Source organism: Galleria mellonella, unplaced genomic scaffold, assembly GCF_026898425.1.
Source record: "Galleria mellonella isolate WM207_F2 unplaced genomic scaffold, CSIRO_AGI_GalMel_v1 utg93, whole genome shotgun sequence".
Taxonomy (NCBI): Eukaryota; Metazoa; Arthropoda; class Insecta; order Lepidoptera; family Pyralidae; genus Galleria; species Galleria mellonella.
In genome coordinates, this window is record NW_026442176.1 from 2,034,620 (window position 1) to 2,053,285 (window position 18,666).

An 18,666-nucleotide genomic window follows, 5' to 3' on the forward strand; every position below is an offset into this window, starting at 1 on the left:
TGCACCAGTAGCAGTATTCGTATTGTGAATGTGTGTGTTATAAATAATACGTCGAACTCATGAAGCGAAAAGGTTGCGATGTGTGAGGAAGAGACCGCGCGACGATTGACCGGAGATCTCGTGGGAAACGACCTTTGTTATGTATACTGATATTTAAATTAGTATAAACAAAAAAATCTGTTCTGGAATTTAATCGCACGCGATGGGAGTTACTGGACTGTGGAGACTAATTGAGCCAGCCGGCAAGCCCGTACCTGTGGAAACATTGGAAAACAAGGTGTTAGCAGTTGGTAAGTTTACTTGTATCGTAGGTTAAAAGTTTTTACTTTTAGACCAGATGTAATACCAGGGTAATATTTATTTTCCTCAACAGATATTTCAATATGGTTGCATCAAGTGGTGAAAGGTTACCAAGATGCGAAAGGTGCTCCTCTAGCAAATGCCCACCTGATGGGATTGTTCCAGCGTCTTTGTAAACTGCTCTATTTTAGGGTAAAACCAGTGTTCGTATTCGATGGAGGATTCCCTGATTTGAAGAAAGAGACCATTGTAAGATTTTTATTTATATGATAAAGATCAATTTACATTATGATAAGATAAAAACAAAACATTATTTTTGTAGGCTAAGAGACAAGATAACAAAACTAAGTACCAATGTGAATCAGAAAGGATTAAACGTGAACTAACTTTATTACTTAGTAAGAAAACAGCAATAAGCAGTCTATTGGGAAAACAAATATCATCAAAAAAAGTTTCTACTGACATAGCTGTTGGTGATGATTTATTCAAACTACCAGCACTGCCAGCAAGAGAAGAAAGTGAATCAGAGTAATATTTTAATACTGCATATAAGCTGAGGTGTAGATATGTAAATTTATTTTATTAATCTTAAATATTATAATTATTTTTAGATCAGAAGATGAAACATCAAGTGGGTCTATAGTTGATGTACACTCTGTAGATATAGAATCTGAAAACTTTAAAAAATTACCAGTTAAAGAAAAATATGACTTACTTATTGAGTTGAAAGAAACTAGGAAAATGAATTCATGGGGAAAACTTCATGAGTTACCAAAAAAAAGTGATAATTTTTCAGATTTCCAAGTAAGTTGATTTTCAAAAAGTCACATATTTGGTATTGATTTCAAAATAGCTAATTTATTTAGCTTTATTATTATAGATGCAGAGATTGCTGAAAAGGAGAAAGGTACAGGAATGCTTAGAAGAAACTGAGAAAGAGATGGGTGATACTGGTATGTCTTTAAATGAATTGGAATCATTGTTAAATGAGGAGGGAATAGATACAAAAATAGATATGTTACCTACACGTCGCATCGCTTCTAATAATACAACGCGATTTTTACTCATCAATGATGTTAAACAAGCTATAGCAGAAGCTAAAAAGAGAAAAGAAGCTGAAAATAAACCTCAAACATTAGAAGTTGCGAAAGAAAAATCTATTGTTAATGAAGAAAATATATCTAAAAGAGATGAATTAGAAGAAGATTTACAAAGAGCAATAAAAATGTCATTAGAATGTGTAGAAGATCCTGATAATAGTGCATGCACTTCTAAAACTGATGATTCTTGGACAACAGTCTTAACAGATTCTGATTCCTATAATGATTCGGAAGAAGAAGATGGTTTTGATCAGCCAGATCTGTCTTCAGCTAAAGCTTACATAATGCAATATAGTGATTTTACACACAAAGCAATAAATGACATAGTAACCTCAAAAAGTAAACATAAAAACAAACAAAAAGAAGATAAGATTGATATTATTTTAGAAGATCTTAATAAAGAGAAATCCATTATTACTGATAGGTTGGAGTTATCCAGTGATGAAGAAGGTATTAAGGATCCAAATATTAAATTAAAAGAAGTAATTAAAATGAGACCTTCTGAAGATGAGGAAAGCAAGGACTTTATTGACTCTACACAACTATCTGTAGTCTGCATTGAAAAGACCTTAGAAGATGCCATTACAATTGATTCTAGCACTGAAGATGATACAAAACAAAATCAAGATATGTATCAAAAAAATAGAAATGATAATGATTCCAGCAATGATGAAGATTTTGAAGATGTTCCTGATGTGGAAAATTTAGGAAATAAAACTGTTGTACAATTGGCATTAAACATGGATAAAAATATTCCAAATGATGATATATTTGCAGATGTTTTTACAATTGAAAACAAAAATATAGAACATGACGAAATTGTTCAGTCTCAACATAGTAATTCCACTAAAAATGTCTCTTCAGAAGAAACTAATAAGAAAATATTACAGTCACATGTTTCATCAAATGTTGACATTCTAGAACATAGTAAACAGGGCGATAAACAAAAATACGAAGAAATGAAAACTAATGATAACAAAAGCTTGACTGATCCAATTTGTCATAATGAAAGCGAGTCTGTGGTAAAAATTTCTAGAATGTTAACACCCACTCCTATTGAAGAAACAATTAAAATTTCTGACAAAATGACTGATTCAGATTCTAAAAATGAAATATCAAATACAACAGTATCAAAAGACTTTTCTACAGATAAACTTAATTCTATAGTGGAGGTAATGGAATCTGAAGAACAACAGTTAATACAAGAGAAGGGGAAATTAGATAGAATCGGAAGAAACATTACAGAACAAATGACAAAAGAAGCCCAAGAACTGCTGCAAATATTTGGAATTCCTTACATTGTTGCACCAATGGAGGCAGAGGCTCAGTGTGCATTTTTAGAGAATATTAAGTTAACTGATGGCACTATAACTGATGATAGTGATATTTGGCTCTTTGGTGGAAAAACAGTCTACAAAAACTTTTTCAATCAAAAGAAACATGTCATGCAATTTTTAGCTGATCGAATTGAAAAGTCATTTAGTGAGTATTATCCCAAAATTATTTATAAAGTTAATTGATTAGAATTTTATTAATATAAATAATTTTTTGTAGATCTTTCCAGAGAACAATTAGTGTTGCTAGCTCTATTAGTAGGAAGTGATTACACTACAGGTTTAACTGGTGTTGGGCCAGTGACTGCTTTAGAAATATTAGCATCATTCCCTTTCAACAAGCGGCAGTTCCTCAATGAGTCCACTAAACAAGGTCGATACCAACAAGTTATAACTGGATTACAAGAGTTCAAAAATTGGGTATGTGCTGGTAAAAGAACTGATAATATATCTTTAAAGAAAAAACTTAAAAATGTAAATGTGACTGATGATTTTCCAAGTTTACGGGTAAGTTTTGCTTTATAATTTTTTTTAATTATAGGTCTAGGATAAGGTTTGCTTTTTACTTCTGTCGAAGCTAGAAATTCTTCTCCTTTAAAAACATCTATATTGTTATAAATGACAGTACATTTGTATATATGTATGGTCATAAAATAAATAAAAATAGCCTTTATTCCTGAATTACAGATTCTTTTTTAAATTGTAAATATGTATAAATAAGTAATGTTCACATCAATGACATCTTATTTTTCAGGTTGTTCTAGAACATAGGCCTCCTCCATATTTCTCCATTGGTAATGATTCCTTGCAGCTTGTCTCCAGCCTTTGGGCAAATCATCCTCCCATCTTATTGGCCTACCTCGGTTTCTTTTTCCATCACGCGGATACCACTCAGTTAAATCTTGTGTCCATTTATTTTTTTATGACCTAATGATGTGCCCAGTCTATCACCTGTATTGTCATACATATGTTTAATTCATGTGCTAACAAGAACTTGAAGTTTTGTCTGAAGTTCACTATTTGACCTAAGAGATCGTATATTTTGTGACGCTGTTTGCGTCACAAAATATTATATGACGATATATATAACAAATATTTATTATAACCACAACATTAATCAGTCCAATTGTATTATTGTTACCGTATTGAATTAAAATTTCACTTTAATAAATTTCTATTACTATTTAGACTTTATGATTAATTGTAAAGAAAATTTTTTAGGTTGTTCAAGCATACTTGGATCCAAATGTAGAAAAAAGTGAAGAAAGATTTACATGGGGAGAATTAGATATAACAATATTGAGAGATTATGCCAAAGCTAAATTTGGTTGGTCACAAAGCAAATTAGATGAAATTATCAATCCAGTATTAAAAAGGATGTTAAATCGAAAAAATCAAAAGAATATTCATGACTATTTTAAAAAGAAAGTAGAATACCAATCACTAGAAGATCACATGAGTAAGAGAGTTAAAGCTGCAGTACAAAAAATGGGGCCAGAAGCCTCTTTAGAAGAAGCATATGTCAGTGAAGGGAAAAAGAAAATACGAAGAAAAAGAAAATCAAATAAAATTGAATCTAGCACAAGTCATGCAGAGAATGTAGCAAGTGTGAGTGGCCCATCAAAATGTAAACAAAATAAAAATAGTGAAGAAAATGTACTTAAAAATCTTGGTGTAAAAGTTATATCAAAAATAACAGATAATGATAAATCAACAATAGAAATAAACATTCCAAAATTAGATAGAACGCAAGAAATAATCCCCCAAAGAGAAAAGGAGAAACAAAGTCTTCTACAAAATAAAATGAAAGCAATTGAGATATTCAGAAAGACAAAACTCGATAGAAAAAAGAAAGTATCAAAAAGGAGGGTTATTTTACCAAAGGAAACAGCCAACCTTTCAGAAAATAGTGATAGTGATTAATGAATGCGCCATTATTATTTATTTATAAATTTATTACAGTGTCATTACTTATTGCAAATCTGTTAATAAAATAAAATACTATTATAAAATAGTCAATTTATTGTTTACAATCAACTGTTCCAGTTAAGCATAATTTTTAACATAATATTATTTTAAAATTAAATCTCATAATATGCACACACTTAAATTAATATACTTAAATAATAAATTGGATAGACCTAGTCCCTAATACGTGTTATCGATATAAAATATGATTGGGATCCTATAGACAGCCAATATTTTTTTACTGGGATATAGATACTTACAAAATGTTTAGAATTAAGGGGCTGCCATAGACATATATATAAAGGAAATAATTACATTATGATATGACTGTTAATACAGTTCTGCAATATTCTATATGATTAATGGTTTAATATAAAAATATAAATAACTTTTTTATAAAATCCTTTCACGTGTAGTATGAAATCACTATCATTTGGGATAAAGCACGATTCATAACTAAAGTGATAGTCTCTTACTTTCCCTTAGTGAATAATGTACCATAATAGATGTTCTTTTCACAAAAAAAAGTGAAATAAAATTCGTGGTATTTAAAAAAAAATTACAAGTACTTTATAATTTTATCATGGCAACCCCCGAAGCTAATATATATATATATATATATATATATACTTTTGATGTAGGTACTCTATAAATTTATTGATTTTACAGTTCAGTCAATGTGTGGTTAAGTTTAAAGACTTAAGTTGTATGGCTCGGTAGATCTTGTGATATCTGAATAATACTTAAATATAAATATGATTTCACGACTATAATCCCAATCGGGTAGTCAGAGACATGTTGTTATTGTTACCATTGAATGTAACATTTGACATGCTTGTACTTCAAGCATATAATCTATATGCCTCATAATTGTCTACCATTAAGCCGAAGGATAAACAAGCTGAAGTGGCAATCAATTAGTCACATAGCTCGAAGAACCTTCAACCGATGGGGAAGGTTGAGTGGCGATCCCGTACAAGCATACATAGTGTAGGACGACCCCCTACTAGATGGAGCGACGACCTCAAATACATTGCAGGGCGTCAATGAATGCAGGTGGATGGGGACCGTTTTTTATGGCAATCTATAGGGAGAGGCCATGTCCAGTAGTGGACAGTTAATAGCTGATATAATGATGGCATTGAGTTTCTTAAATCAGTGGCGTCTGTTAATTTGTAATTAAAATATTCTGATTACATATTTCACTTCTGAAGATGAACTAATGGAGTCTGATATCAGAACACATCAACAACTTATAAACATCTTGTTATGTTATGCTAAAATTTGTTACACTATTCCAATTACAAAGTGGTCAGTCTCTTTAGGATCCTTATGTATTCCGAAATAATATTAAAAAAATTATTATAATTTAAATTTCATTTTTATCAAATTGACGTTTTAAGTACGGCCTTTTGATGTTAATACTCTGTCTATGGATCTATCGTCTTATCATTACTACAGATATCGATTGTGCAGACGAATCGAGGACAAACAATAAATAATTCGATTAAGATTTCTCTTTTACATAAACTTATTTACATCTAACAACTAACAATATGAAAACAAATTGACAACTAAAAAATTTTACGTGACTTATCGATTTAATTTCGATATAAACTTTCATTTTTTTTTTTACATAAAATCACATCGCGTACAGCAGTCTCTAGTGATTATGATAGCTCTCGCATCCCTATTGCAACTAGCTCCTTGTAGCTACCATAAATTCGAATCCTTTACGGATATAAACGTACATCGCAAACTTGTATATAATGCTCGGGCCATATTTACGATATTGATTAACGCATAATATACAAGTGTTACCTTTCTAACACCTAATGTGATTGTTGATGACATTAAATATGATTAGACGTTAAATATAGAGCTCAATTCCCGTAATAAACCCCAATGGCATCGTAGCGTTACAATCGTTTATACGTTCTTATTCTAATTCTTGAATGATGCTGATTCTAAAGTCTTTCAAACGTAATGTCATCAAATCGTTTTCGTATTAAATATTTTATAATATTTAATTATGTATAATATCTAATTTACAATATTTTGCATAATTTATTAATAGTTAATAAACTTAACACAACACAAGGACACCTACCTGATTCCATTTCCAGGAACATTTTGTTTGTTGATTGACAAGTATATTAATATAAAATTTGCATAGGACTACGCTACTCGTAATGAGTGGTTTGTTTTTACGAGAATCGACCCCACTATTCACTATATTCTTGACATTACAAAAGAAATTATTTAACGCGGATGAATGGTCGTCTTCAATTTTGTAGAATGTGCACAAACATAAAGATCTGGTAAACAGAGTAAAATTCCAACTCACGAAGTTTATATGACATGTAATGGTAAATTTATCACTCCAAATGCAAATACATTTACACATGTTAAATTAACCATCACATTAGACATACTATCACTTGACTCCCAGATTCCGCCAAAATATCGTACATATCGTATTTGCGATATGTATTTTTTGGAAACGATTGTCATGATATCCACACAAACATTAATAAGTTTTATACATGTATCTCAACATGTATAAAACGGTATAAATACATGTCTAATACATAATGTATGACGTTCCATTATTTAGGAAATGCGGTGTTGACGCAAATATGGACCTAACATCATAGATGAAAGTTTCGATTGATCATTACCATGACTAACGATGATATCAGTGCGATCAACGTGAGCAATAAATTTAAAATAAATGATGAAGCAAAACTTTCATCACCGCCACGCATCACCGCTGTACCAATACTTTTGTATCTTACATTTAGTACCACACTGAATTTAATCGACTTTCACAACGCTGTAAATCTTCCTTACGAACCAGAAGCACGCCATGAATCCAATAGTGCCGGTTAGTAAGAAGAATAGGAATACCATTATGAAAGTGTATCCGAAATAGAGGAAAGTGGAGGCCGCGTCCTCGATGTTTAGTTTAGTGACGAAGTAGTGACAGCAGTAAATGAAAAGGTAGCCGGCTGTGGAGCCGGAGCTGAGGAACGCCCGCCACCACCAGTGATAGTCCTCGGCGCACAGGTGGAAGTAGCACAGCAGAATCGTTGTCTCGGAGCAGGTGATCACAAGAATCACAAACACGAGGAACAGGAAACCAAACATATAGTACATCTGTAAACAATATAAATTACATTTTTAAAACATACTCTCTTAAGAAAAAAAAAAATATTCTCTTATTCATAATAATTAAAACATTTTAATAGTTTAACATTGTATTAAAAAAACCTGTTTACAATTGTTTCTAGAACAGTTGTTTTGATTAAAAAACTAAACAACTGAATCAATGTTATTAAAGTTATTATGGGATCAATCTGGAATTATATCCTTGCAGATAGATGATGATGGTGATGATGACAGATCTCATATCTCTTTCATCTTTATATCATTGTAACAAACCAAAAAATACCACTGAATTTGAAAACCTCCTTTTTTTAAGTTAGTTAAAAATGTTTCTTTCAAATTTAACGTCATAAATTATGTTACAACACCTTGCCACCCCTTCCTGTGCCGTGGGTGTCGTAAGAGGCGACTAAAGAATCTTAAATGGTCAGGGGATGGGCAGCAGCGCTCCTCTTTAAATATCATAGCCTAGCTGCGGTTGCCAACCCGCATCCCAAACATGGCAGCTATTGCCAAAACCCCATTATGAGGGAGGCTTATATTTAGCAGTGGACAATTAACAGCTGACATATTATGATGATGATAGAAGGTATAGTAAATATTTAATTTTGTGTAGAACTAACTTACAATATTGTTTGTGATTTCTGAACGACTATAAAGTATACTGTATCTCAGAAACCATTTTCCCAGGGTGCACACTTAAATAACAGTCTGTGATACCACTTAGAAAAATTCACAATTTAGAATACAAAAAATCTAAGTTAGGTTGTGTGTTGAAATCCATGCAAATCTTTACCACTTTAATTTTGAATAGGTTAGTTTTAAAGGTATTTGTTTCAAAGTATAAAAATAATATGTGGATATGTATATGTATGTATTAATATACCTATTTTCTATTGAGTTTATATATTTATTGCGTACGTGCATAAATATATCAACGATTTATTTATTTTTCATTTATTTATAGGAACACCAACAGCATTGCATTATAACTTAATAACAAACATTAAATACAATACAATATGAATGCACATGCCTTTTAAAGATATTCACAGCATTTGCTTTATCATAAATATACAGTATAAAATTATTTTATTGCACAATTATACTTTACAAGTGATAAGTTTATAATTTAGGAAAACCTGTTATTGATCATAGTATTGTAAATTGTTTATTAATTTTGTTTGTTTATCGCCGTTTTTTTTTTTTTTTAATAAATAAATAAATAATTTATTAAAAATCAACGAACTACTAGTTTTATCTATTCACGTCATATCGTAGTAAATAGCGATAACGAGTTACATGTTATCAATTTTTACCGGAAATTATCGATATGATTTGATGCAAGTTTATTATTGTGCAATAAAAAAAAAAAATTATATAACCCTCTGCTTCATAAAAACTTCAAACGTCTCATAAATCTATTTTAGCTGTTGAACTGTTTTGTCCCTTTTTTATGCCTAATTCCTAATTCAAAAGCAAGTGACAAAACAGTGTAATAGTTAAAATAGGTTTTTTTTTTTATACAACTTAGAATGGCAAACAAGCTGACGGCCCACCTGATGGAAAGTGGTAACTGTCGCCTATAGACATGAGCAGTACCATGGACATAACAGGGTATACTGTTTCGCCCATGATACCCCCCATGCGTTGCCATCGCTGAGGACTCAGGTGTTATTCCTCTGTACCCAATAAATTCACACTATATCCCACCCTTCAAACCGAAACACAGCCATGCAAACACAACAGCTTCACGGTTGAAACACGAATGGGACAGAGGTACCCAAGCAATTGACTTTTGTACAAAATCTCCCTCTGATATTAAATAGAACTGACCTATATATCTATATATCACACTATATTATATATTACTATATGTATCACACAGAATAGACAAAAAGAATCGAGTGACAGAGGACTTTCATAACTCATCTGACTTATTAATTATAGATGAGATGATATAGTGAGATGAGAATTATGAAATCATAGATAACTAACTATATGCTGCAGCTTCATCCGCATGTATCTTATTCATATAATTAAATTGTAACTACAATACATGGGCCATAATTAAGGGAAATTGATATGAGAGATCTTAATAAAACCAACAGATGCAAAACAATGATTTTTGAAAATTTTAGTGTTATTTAGTGTATTCTAGTTAATGTGAGCATTACACAAAACTACTGCACTAAAGGTTTTCACAGTTGTTCTCTTGGATATGAACTTTAACTTAATTCTTTTAGTTAAAAAAATTAACTTAAAATATGTACGTTTCACCTTGATTACGCCATCTAAGTTTTCATACTTCTGAAACCACGCGTACAAAGTAGCGGGTAAAAAGCTAGTCTATATAAAGCTAGTATACATAAAGTATCCTGTTTTAAGTTAGGGTATGATTATTTATGATATGCCACATGAAACTTGGTACATGGACAGCTATCAAAATTAATTCAAATCCACTCAGTAGTTTTTGCGTAAAAGAGTAATAAATATTCATTCTTGTAAACATATACTATACTTTCACCTTTAAAATTGTAAAATTAATTTTCTAACAGTCTATTAAAATGTTAGAGAATATTTTGTTTAGATGTTAGATGTGTTAGGATATTCATTGAATTGGATCATACCTGACTGGACCAAAGGGAATTGAGAATGAAGAACAGTTGTATGAAGATGCATCCGAAGGGCAGTACGCCGCCCATCACTATGCCAGGGATGGGCTGCGTATACAGTGACTGCTCGGGTATTTGGCGCGGTATCTGGTTTGTGCGTACTGGGTGATCCAAGATCTGGAAACAAACATATGTCGCTTCAAATAATCAAAATAATTTGCGATGTGTGATGTATGAGATGCAGCTGTGCTTGTATGAATATGTTTCGGTTTGAAAGCTGTGATATAGTAGTGGAATTATTTATTATTATTATATTATACCTGTTGTCCAGTTATATATAATATGTATAAATGTATAAATAAAATTATTAAAATAAAAATACTATTTATCCTAGTTTATAAGAGACAGGAATTAACGTGATTATTTAAATACATTACGATAATTTACTTGAGTTATCTCGAAGTTTTGACCAGATTACACCAGCCGTGGTCACTAGAAGAATGATGTAGAACTGTCATGCCTCCACACTCCCGAGGCAAAATTTCTGTCTCGGAAATAGAGGCATGACAGTGCTACAATATACTTGTAACAGCGTAGATTATTTATTTATTTACGGAGCAAACAAACTGTTGTGTAGGGCGCGTGTTAGCTCAAACAGTGTCCTGCAGACAATTACCGGTAAAATGGACTGTCCCATCCTAAATTATTGGGTGGGACAGGTTATTAATGCAAGAGCGTCATGACCGCTCATTTACTAACATAAATAAAGTTATAACTAACAAAATGGGCCTTATGTTGTCTGAATAAATAAACATTATTATTTATAACCTTTTGAGTAATTACTTTAAATATAGATATTAGGTTGTAACAAATATGTTCACAAGCGGGCTTATCCTTAAAGGGATTTCTACAGTTTATTACTATCTTTATTATAGTCTACTTAAAAGATCGCGTTAATTCCCAGTCTAAAAGGTTAAAAGTTGATACTATTTACCCTCTTTCTAAATCCGAAGTAAGCGCCGATGAAGGTGAGCGGCACAGATACCCCGAACCAGAGCGCGAGCAGCGCCACCAGCGTGGAGAAAGGTATCGCCGCCGACGAGCCCTTCCCCCACAGCACCAAGTTCATGATGAAGAACAGAGAGAACACCACGCTGCAACACGGTAATTTACATTTCATTGTATTATTTGTATATAAAATAAAATAATTTAATATTTATACTAGATACCTATTATTACTAATCAAATAATCCAGAGGGGCTACCATGGATTATTTTCCGAAATTTTGAGGTCGAACTAAACACAAATTTTATTTTTAACTTATATAATGCATGCTGTTTAAAAATATTAAAATATCGTCTCTTTAGACTATTATGATAGGATTTATGACGAACAAAATGTTAAGCCCCAATTACTGATTTCGGTATGAACAAAAACATGAAATCAAGTCTGTTGAAATTTTATTTCATGATAGAGTTCCAGGTTGTTTATTTTAGTAGCGGTTCACTTACAATACGATAATTATTAGCAATATTATCAATAAAAAGGTTTTTTATACAACTTAGAATGACAAACAAGCTGACTGCCCACCTGATGGAAAGTGGTAACCGTCGTCTATAGACATGAGCAATACCATGGACATAACAAAGTATACTGTTTCGCCCATGATACCTCCCATGCGTTGCCATTCCTGAGAACTCGGGTGTTATTCTTATGTTATATTATGGAAATGGAATTATTATTAACGGGGGTTCTTAGTGGATAATAATGGAATGGTTACCCCACCTGCGCTATCTGTATATGGTGGCTAGGCACCGATGACTAATGATAGGTGAGGATAAAACCAGATTAATTGGACTATTGTGACGAATTCAATAACATTTTATCACGATTGTTTCCAGGGAAAAACAGAGTTATTAACGTTCACAATGCTAAAAAGTAACTATTTATAAATATTATTCATTTGTTCTTGTTATTGAGATTAGGTTCTCAAAATTTTGTCATTATCGATTTTATAAAGAAATAATTTCAATTAACATAAAATTACTTTAAAAAGGCGGTATTTATCATAATTGCGATAAAACTATTTGTTCAATAGTAAACGTTATCATTGAACATTAATTCCCCATATGTAAAGAAATACCTAATCGATACTAGAATCTATACCTGGAGTTTAAAACATTCATGAAATTAACTCGGGTAACCTTAGCATGCTTTAGAAAAGTGAGGCAACTGTTTCAATTATAAGGGGATTTTCGATGATTATGGTATGTCATTTAATATGCATTTTGTACAAAGTCTTTCTCACCGGAGGGAGACTGTACAAAAGTTGTTTCCTTGGGCACCTCTGTCCACTTTGTGTTAAATTCGTAAAGCAGTTGTGTTTGTATGACTGTATTTCGATTTAAAGGGTAGGATATGGCAGTGAATTTACAGGGTACAGAGAAATAACACCTAAGTCCTCAAGAATGGCAACGCATGGGAGGTATCATGGGCGAAACAGTATATTCTGTTATGTCTATGGTTACTACTCATGTCTATAGGCGACGGTTACCACTTTCCATCAGGTGGGCCGTCAGCTTGTTTGCCATTCTAAGTAACATAAAAAAAATTATCTTTTCAAATTCACACATATTATTATATGTTGTCGTTTGGCATAAAACAATATGTGTATATTTCAATCTGTTTTTATGTTACTGTATTTCACTTGAATTATTCACTTGTCATTGTATATTTTTATATATGGTGCAATAAAGAGTTAAATAAATAAATAAATAAAACCCATTTTGTATAGTCTATTTAAAAACATTATTGTATAATAGTAAATTGTATAATTATCGTTTTTTTTTATATTTTATTGCGCAAGAAACTCGACAGTTACTCTTATCGAATCATATTAAAAAATAGTTGGGAAATACAATTAACAGCAATGTTATAAAACATAAAAGGAAACTATAAATAGACATCTACAAGCAACTAATGGATGAACTAGCAATTTAACCATATTTTAAGAATTAAAAAAACCGACGCAATGTACTTGATAATATACTTGACATTACTTGGTCTGATAATTCAGTACGAGCCAAGCATTACATTATCACATTTCTGTTTAAGTGAAGATGGAATGGTAGCCCCGCCTGCGCTATCGGTATACGCTACCCGGGGTACGCGGGGTACCAGTGAAGGGTATTATAATATTAATATTTTATCTTATAGATTTATTACATACATTGTGTGTAAATATTGGATACTTACCCAGGGCACACCATAGACGTAAGAAGTATGTTACTCTTCCACCTCCTGCCACCGAAGCTCTTATATATCCTGGCGCTCACGTAGCCAGCGGCGGCTCCTAACAGCACCCACGCCACCAGCGCGCACGTCATGAGAGCGCCGCGGTTGGCGGGCGAGAGGAAGCCCAGGCACGCAAATGCTAGAGTCACCAATGTCATGCCAAACACCTAAAACACAAACAAACATAAAACATTCAAATAATGAAGTGACAATAAATTTTATACTGTGGTCTCGGCATAGAATGGGCCACCCCTCCTTTTCTTGACTAGGGGAACTTAATGGTTGGGGGATGGGCAACAATGTCCCTCTTAAAACATCACCAAAGCCTAACTGCGGTTGCGAAGTGCCTGCCAATCGTGGCAACTACTGGCATAACCCACTAAGAGGGAGACCTATGTTCAGCAGTGGATAGTTAGCGGCTGATATGAGAATGATGATGATAATTTTAATACTTGAGGGTGCCATACGAATTTTTAGTAAGATATTGAGCAAAAATAAACATATATAAAATAAATTTTGAATGTGTAGTATCTAACATAACTTAGATTTCCAAATAAGGCCTATGTATTATTATGGAAACATGTCTACTATTAAAAAAAATCTTAATAGATTTCTTTATATCTACATTGACAACAAACATATTTAAAAATAGAATTTTAGTTTTTTTTTTTTTTATTATTAGCAAAAATAAATAATTATATTTTTTAATCATATAACATTTAAATACTAATTATCAAAAATCAGCTATTCTTAGTAGCTCACCCGCAGGAAGCCTTTTATTCTGTTTTCTTACGAATTTCTAACACACACAAACTAAGTATTTATAACAATATACTTACTTGAGATCCTGAACCAAGGAACACTGCAAGCAACATACCGCGACGCGGCGGTCGGAACACATCCCCGTGTACCAATTTCCAGCCAAACTCCTCCTACAAGAAAAAATATTAGACCTAATTGTACCCTTTCTATTATTGAATTTTACTTTATAAATGAAGTAAATTATATATTTATAAAGTAAATTTTAAATGACATTAAAGGAAATAATAATTCTATTTATTAATGATTAAAGACATAAAATTTATATTTTTCCAAAAACAAAAGGAAAACTGAATTGTCAAAAGTAAAAATATACTCCAATAACAAGTATTATATGATATCAACAAAAAATACCTGAGCATCTTCTCCGCATTCCATCTGATTATATCTCGCTATGTCCTTGTGAAGTGTTCGTAAAAGTATCATAGCTACCATTCCACTGAGAAACAATACAATTACAAGCGAATTCAATATAGAGAACCATTGTATATTGGTTTGGGGCATAGATTCCAGGATGTAGTCCCATCTTGACGACCATTTAATGGAATTATTGGGAGTGAAGGTCACACTGTAAGAGTATGTTACAACAATGTCGTCACCACTAAGTGTGTTTGGAATTTCCAATGGGGTTTGGAAATTGCAATCCAATTTGCCCGCCTTTTGATGATCAATGCTTGCTGGTTTTACCTGCAAAAATAGATATACAATTAAAACTTTTATTTATACAGTTTGTCTTTATTTGCATTATATAACAAATATGTATACTGTAATGTGTAGTTTAATGTAACGGACCATTGTCTAGAAGAATTATATTCTATTAATATTTTCTGCATGAATAATTAACTGATATTTTTTTTATTCCATTTGGAATGAAAAATAAATAGGCAGTCCACTTGATAGAAGGTGATATTATAATAACTTATAGACATGAACAGCACTATAAATCTCACAAAATACATGTTAGCCCTCATGCATTGTCATTTCTGAGGAACCACTATGTTTTTTTTATACTACTTAAAATAGCAAACAAGCTGACGGCCCACCTGATGGAAAGTGGTAACTGTCGCCTATAGACATGAGCTGTACCATGGACATAACAGAGTATACTGTTTCACCCTTGATACCCCCATGCGTTGCCATTTCTGAGGACTCAGGTGTTATTCCTCTGTACACTGTAAATTCAAGCCATATCCCACCCTTCAAATCAAAACAAAGCCATGCAAACACAACTGCTTCACGGTAGAAACATGAATAGGACAGAGGTACCCAAGCAATCGTCTTTTGTACAGTCTTCCTCTGGTAAACTGGTATGTAACTTATAAACTAAAATACATACCTTAGCAGAAATGATTCGGCCACCATTTTCCCCGAATCCAACTCCCCATTCCTCCTCTCTACCACTGTGATATGTAATCTCCAAATCCACATGATTGAACAAGAAATATGTGCCCACTTTGTATGGTTTTGTATTCACAATCGGAGCACATGTGTCCTGATAAAAAAAAAATGATAAAAATAACAAATTTTCATGATAACTAAGTTGTAGTATTATCAGATATGCAACTTAATTAACATAAAAATTGATTATTTAATGGCAAAGTTTTTAGCAATTAAAATATAAAATTGATGAAAGGTTTAGAACAAACTTAAAATACTAGACATAAAAATCAATATTTACTGTATTTGTTATTTCTGTTTTTACTTGGTGCAATAAAGTGTAAATAAATAAATACAATAAATAAATCAAGCTCTAGTTTTAGTTATTGAATGGGCTCAATCACAGAAACTGTTTAAGTAGTATATAAACAGTTGTAGTTTCTTTTTTCCTTGCTCTTGCATAATATATATATTTAGTAGTAATTTTACATAAATGTATAAACAAATTAGGTTCTAAAAATAGAAAAAACTTGGGTTAAAATAGCCATTTAATGTTGCAAAAAGGTTAAAAATATTCTGAAATGTATAAAAAATCTTTAATATATTTAATATTACCATATCCCTGCGAATTTGACAGCCCATGGGAAAACCAGTACTGCAGTATGTTTTGCCTCCATCATTCACCAAATAACACCATGTCACAGGCATGTTGTCCAATATCCAATGATGTTGATAATAAAGAGCCATTCCCATTTTTAACAAATTTAATTTCTTGATAGACTCAGGGTCTGATGCCTTGTAAGTACGTTGACATAAAGCCCTACAGCCAACATTATCAAGGAAGTTGATTTTGTAAGGACTTGGTCGTATTCTCTCACCAAAGACCACTTGGCCCAGGTTTTCAACTGGTGATTGAGTCTCATCAGAGAGGCAGAAATCAAAATGATGGTATTCAAATGGGATCACAGATTCCTCTGTGTTTAATCTGTTCACATATAGAGGAATTTCATTCTGAAAAGAATATACAGATAAAAAAAATTGGTTATTAATTTTTTTAAGTAGTGAAAAATGAATTAATTTACATTTATCTAGGAATTGCATTAGCAATGATCAGTATAAAAAAAATTAAACAATTTATTGTTCTTTTTTCTACTTTTATGATAATATGATTAATTATTAGATTTTTTTTTTATAACTGGAGGAAAAATTACAGCAACAATTAATTATAACAAATAAATGTAACAAAAAATAGTAAATTATAATTATCATGAAGCTATCAAAGTAGTTCTTAGTTCTATCAATAATCCGTCATATCAATAATTATAGACTATTATTTACTGACTGATTATTTACTTTCTATGTTCAGCAGTGGGCAGTTAACAGCTGATATGATGATGGTTATTATTACTTATATAAACTTTCATGGTGCTAGAACCAAATCAACTAACATAATCAACTTAATTAATAATCAGTATGAGCATAGTCAGAGTTAGAACAGGGGTGATAGTTAATTTTCTTAAACTGTTAAGCCAGTGGATGCTCATAGGGGTGACAGCTAGATTGCTAAATTTGTTGATAGATTATATAGTGTATTGAGATAAAATATATTATTTAAATAGAAACTTGTCAGATAATATTCCAAATATTACCCAGTTACCTTATTGTCAATCACGTTTACCTATCTGATAGTCATTGGAATCATAATACTCTTACAAGTTTATAGTAAAAATTTGAGATCAGTAGTTTAGAGAAATTTCAATGTTACTGACAAAATTGACCAATTTTGTATAACATTCTTCCAATATTGTTCCAATTTATATCAGACAGCAATATCATTGCTTCTCATGGTGTGAATAATAATGACTAATATACATCATTATTAGTGAAAATACAGGGTCAATGTAATTATATCCCATTATTGATAGCAACATTCACTACAACATTTACAATCCTTATGTTGTTTATCTAGCTTAAATTAGTAAACTATTGATAATGAGTCATGTAAAACTGTTTCCCAGTAGTTCGATATTTAACTAATAATAAATTTGTATTACGAATATGTAAGTAAATTATATTAACCACCTGAGGCTATCTACTGAAGAAAATTCATTACTTATCTGACTTCTTATCAATAATCAGACATGTTTTTGAAGGAAATACAGCAGAGTACACTTGCAGAATTAGTTTCAATTTTACTAATGAATATGATATTAAGTGCATAGCGCTTACCTTACATGATTTCCCATTGTCTTCCCCGACTCGACAGTAATTTACTGGAGCTAAACCGGGTAAATAAAACGCTCTCGCAGGCGTCAACAGAAAAAATGCGCAAACCGCATAGACGACAGACATGACGTGATGTTCCAAAATACTGACTTCCGTACGAATATCTTTAGACGAAAACTATCATAAACCGTATACACAAGAAAATGTAGTCGTCATAATAATGAAAATTAAGCACAAACAAATACCGGTAGTTTATTTAGTAACTATTCAACAAATTCCAAGAGAACATGCCTCAATCGTCGCCGTCGGATTGGAAACGTCATAGATCATAGACTATGGGACGAGAAACGTCAAGACGTCACCAGACATTTTTTAAAGATTTAAATGTAATGGCTCTGGCAACTAGGGTTTTGAAGACAATGCTGGTCACATGGTTCAAAATTTCTGTTGAAATTCGTTATGGTA

General features: G+C 31.9%; 2 protein-coding genes across 3 annotated transcripts; one reads left to right on the forward strand and one right to left on the reverse strand.

Moving 5' to 3' along the window:
- Nucleotides 1-151: 151 nt before the first annotated feature.
- Nucleotides 152-4,753, forward strand: LOC113514617 (DNA excision repair protein ERCC-5 homolog). Of its 2 annotated transcripts, XM_031907984.2 has the most exons (7): nucleotides 152-290; nucleotides 374-549; nucleotides 623-828; nucleotides 912-1,104; nucleotides 1,181-2,882; nucleotides 2,955-3,241; nucleotides 3,956-4,753. In XM_031907984.2, exons 1-7 carry the CDS (start codon nucleotides 203-205, stop codon nucleotides 4,655-4,657), a joined length of 3,354 nt encoding a protein of 1,117 aa, XP_031763844.2. In that variant the 5' UTR covers nucleotides 152-202; the 3' UTR covers nucleotides 4,658-4,753. The 2 variants fall into 2 exon arrangements, with proteins under 2 accessions (XP_031763844.2, XP_031763845.2); XM_031907985.2 differs by lacking the exons at nucleotides 152-290; nucleotides 623-828 and having other exon boundaries at nucleotides 409-549.
- On the reverse strand, nucleotides 4,658-18,536 carry LOC113513441 (transmembrane 9 superfamily member 2). The gene is made up of 9 exons (XM_031907986.2): nucleotides 18,205-18,536; nucleotides 16,591-16,986; nucleotides 15,935-16,090; nucleotides 14,953-15,285; nucleotides 14,619-14,711; nucleotides 13,741-13,946; nucleotides 11,480-11,639; nucleotides 10,501-10,662; nucleotides 4,658-7,861 (listed from the first exon to the last, which is right to left on the reverse strand). Exons 1-9 carry the CDS (start codon nucleotides 18,325-18,327, stop codon nucleotides 7,520-7,522), a joined length of 1,971 nt encoding a protein of 656 aa, XP_031763846.1. The 5' UTR covers nucleotides 18,328-18,536; the 3' UTR covers nucleotides 4,658-7,519.
- Between the last annotated feature and the right edge of the window lie 130 nt (nucleotides 18,537-18,666).

Coding starts and splice junctions, on each gene's coding strand:
- LOC113514617 (XM_031907984.2), top strand. CDS start 203: ATGGGAGTTACTGGACTGTGGAGACTAATTGAGCCAGCCGGCAAGCCC. Junction 1,105..1,180: donor ATAATTTTTCAGATTTCCAA/GTAAGTTGATTT, acceptor TTATTATTATAG/ATGCAGAGATTGCTGAAAAG. Junction 3,242..3,955: donor ATGATTTTCCAAGTTTACGG/GTAAGTTTTGCT, acceptor AAAATTTTTTAG/GTTGTTCAAGCATACTTGGA.
- LOC113513441 (XM_031907986.2), bottom strand. CDS start 18,327: ATGTCTGTCGTCTATGCGGTTTGCGCATTTTTTCTGTTGACGCCTGCG. Junction 15,286..15,934: donor GCCGAATCATTTCTGCTAAG/GTATGTATTTTA, acceptor CTATTTTTGCAG/GTAAAACCAGCAAGCATTGA. Junction 14,712..14,952: donor AATGCGGAGAAGATGCTCAG/GTATTTTTTGTT, acceptor TTTTTCTTGTAG/GAGGAGTTTGGCTGGAAATT.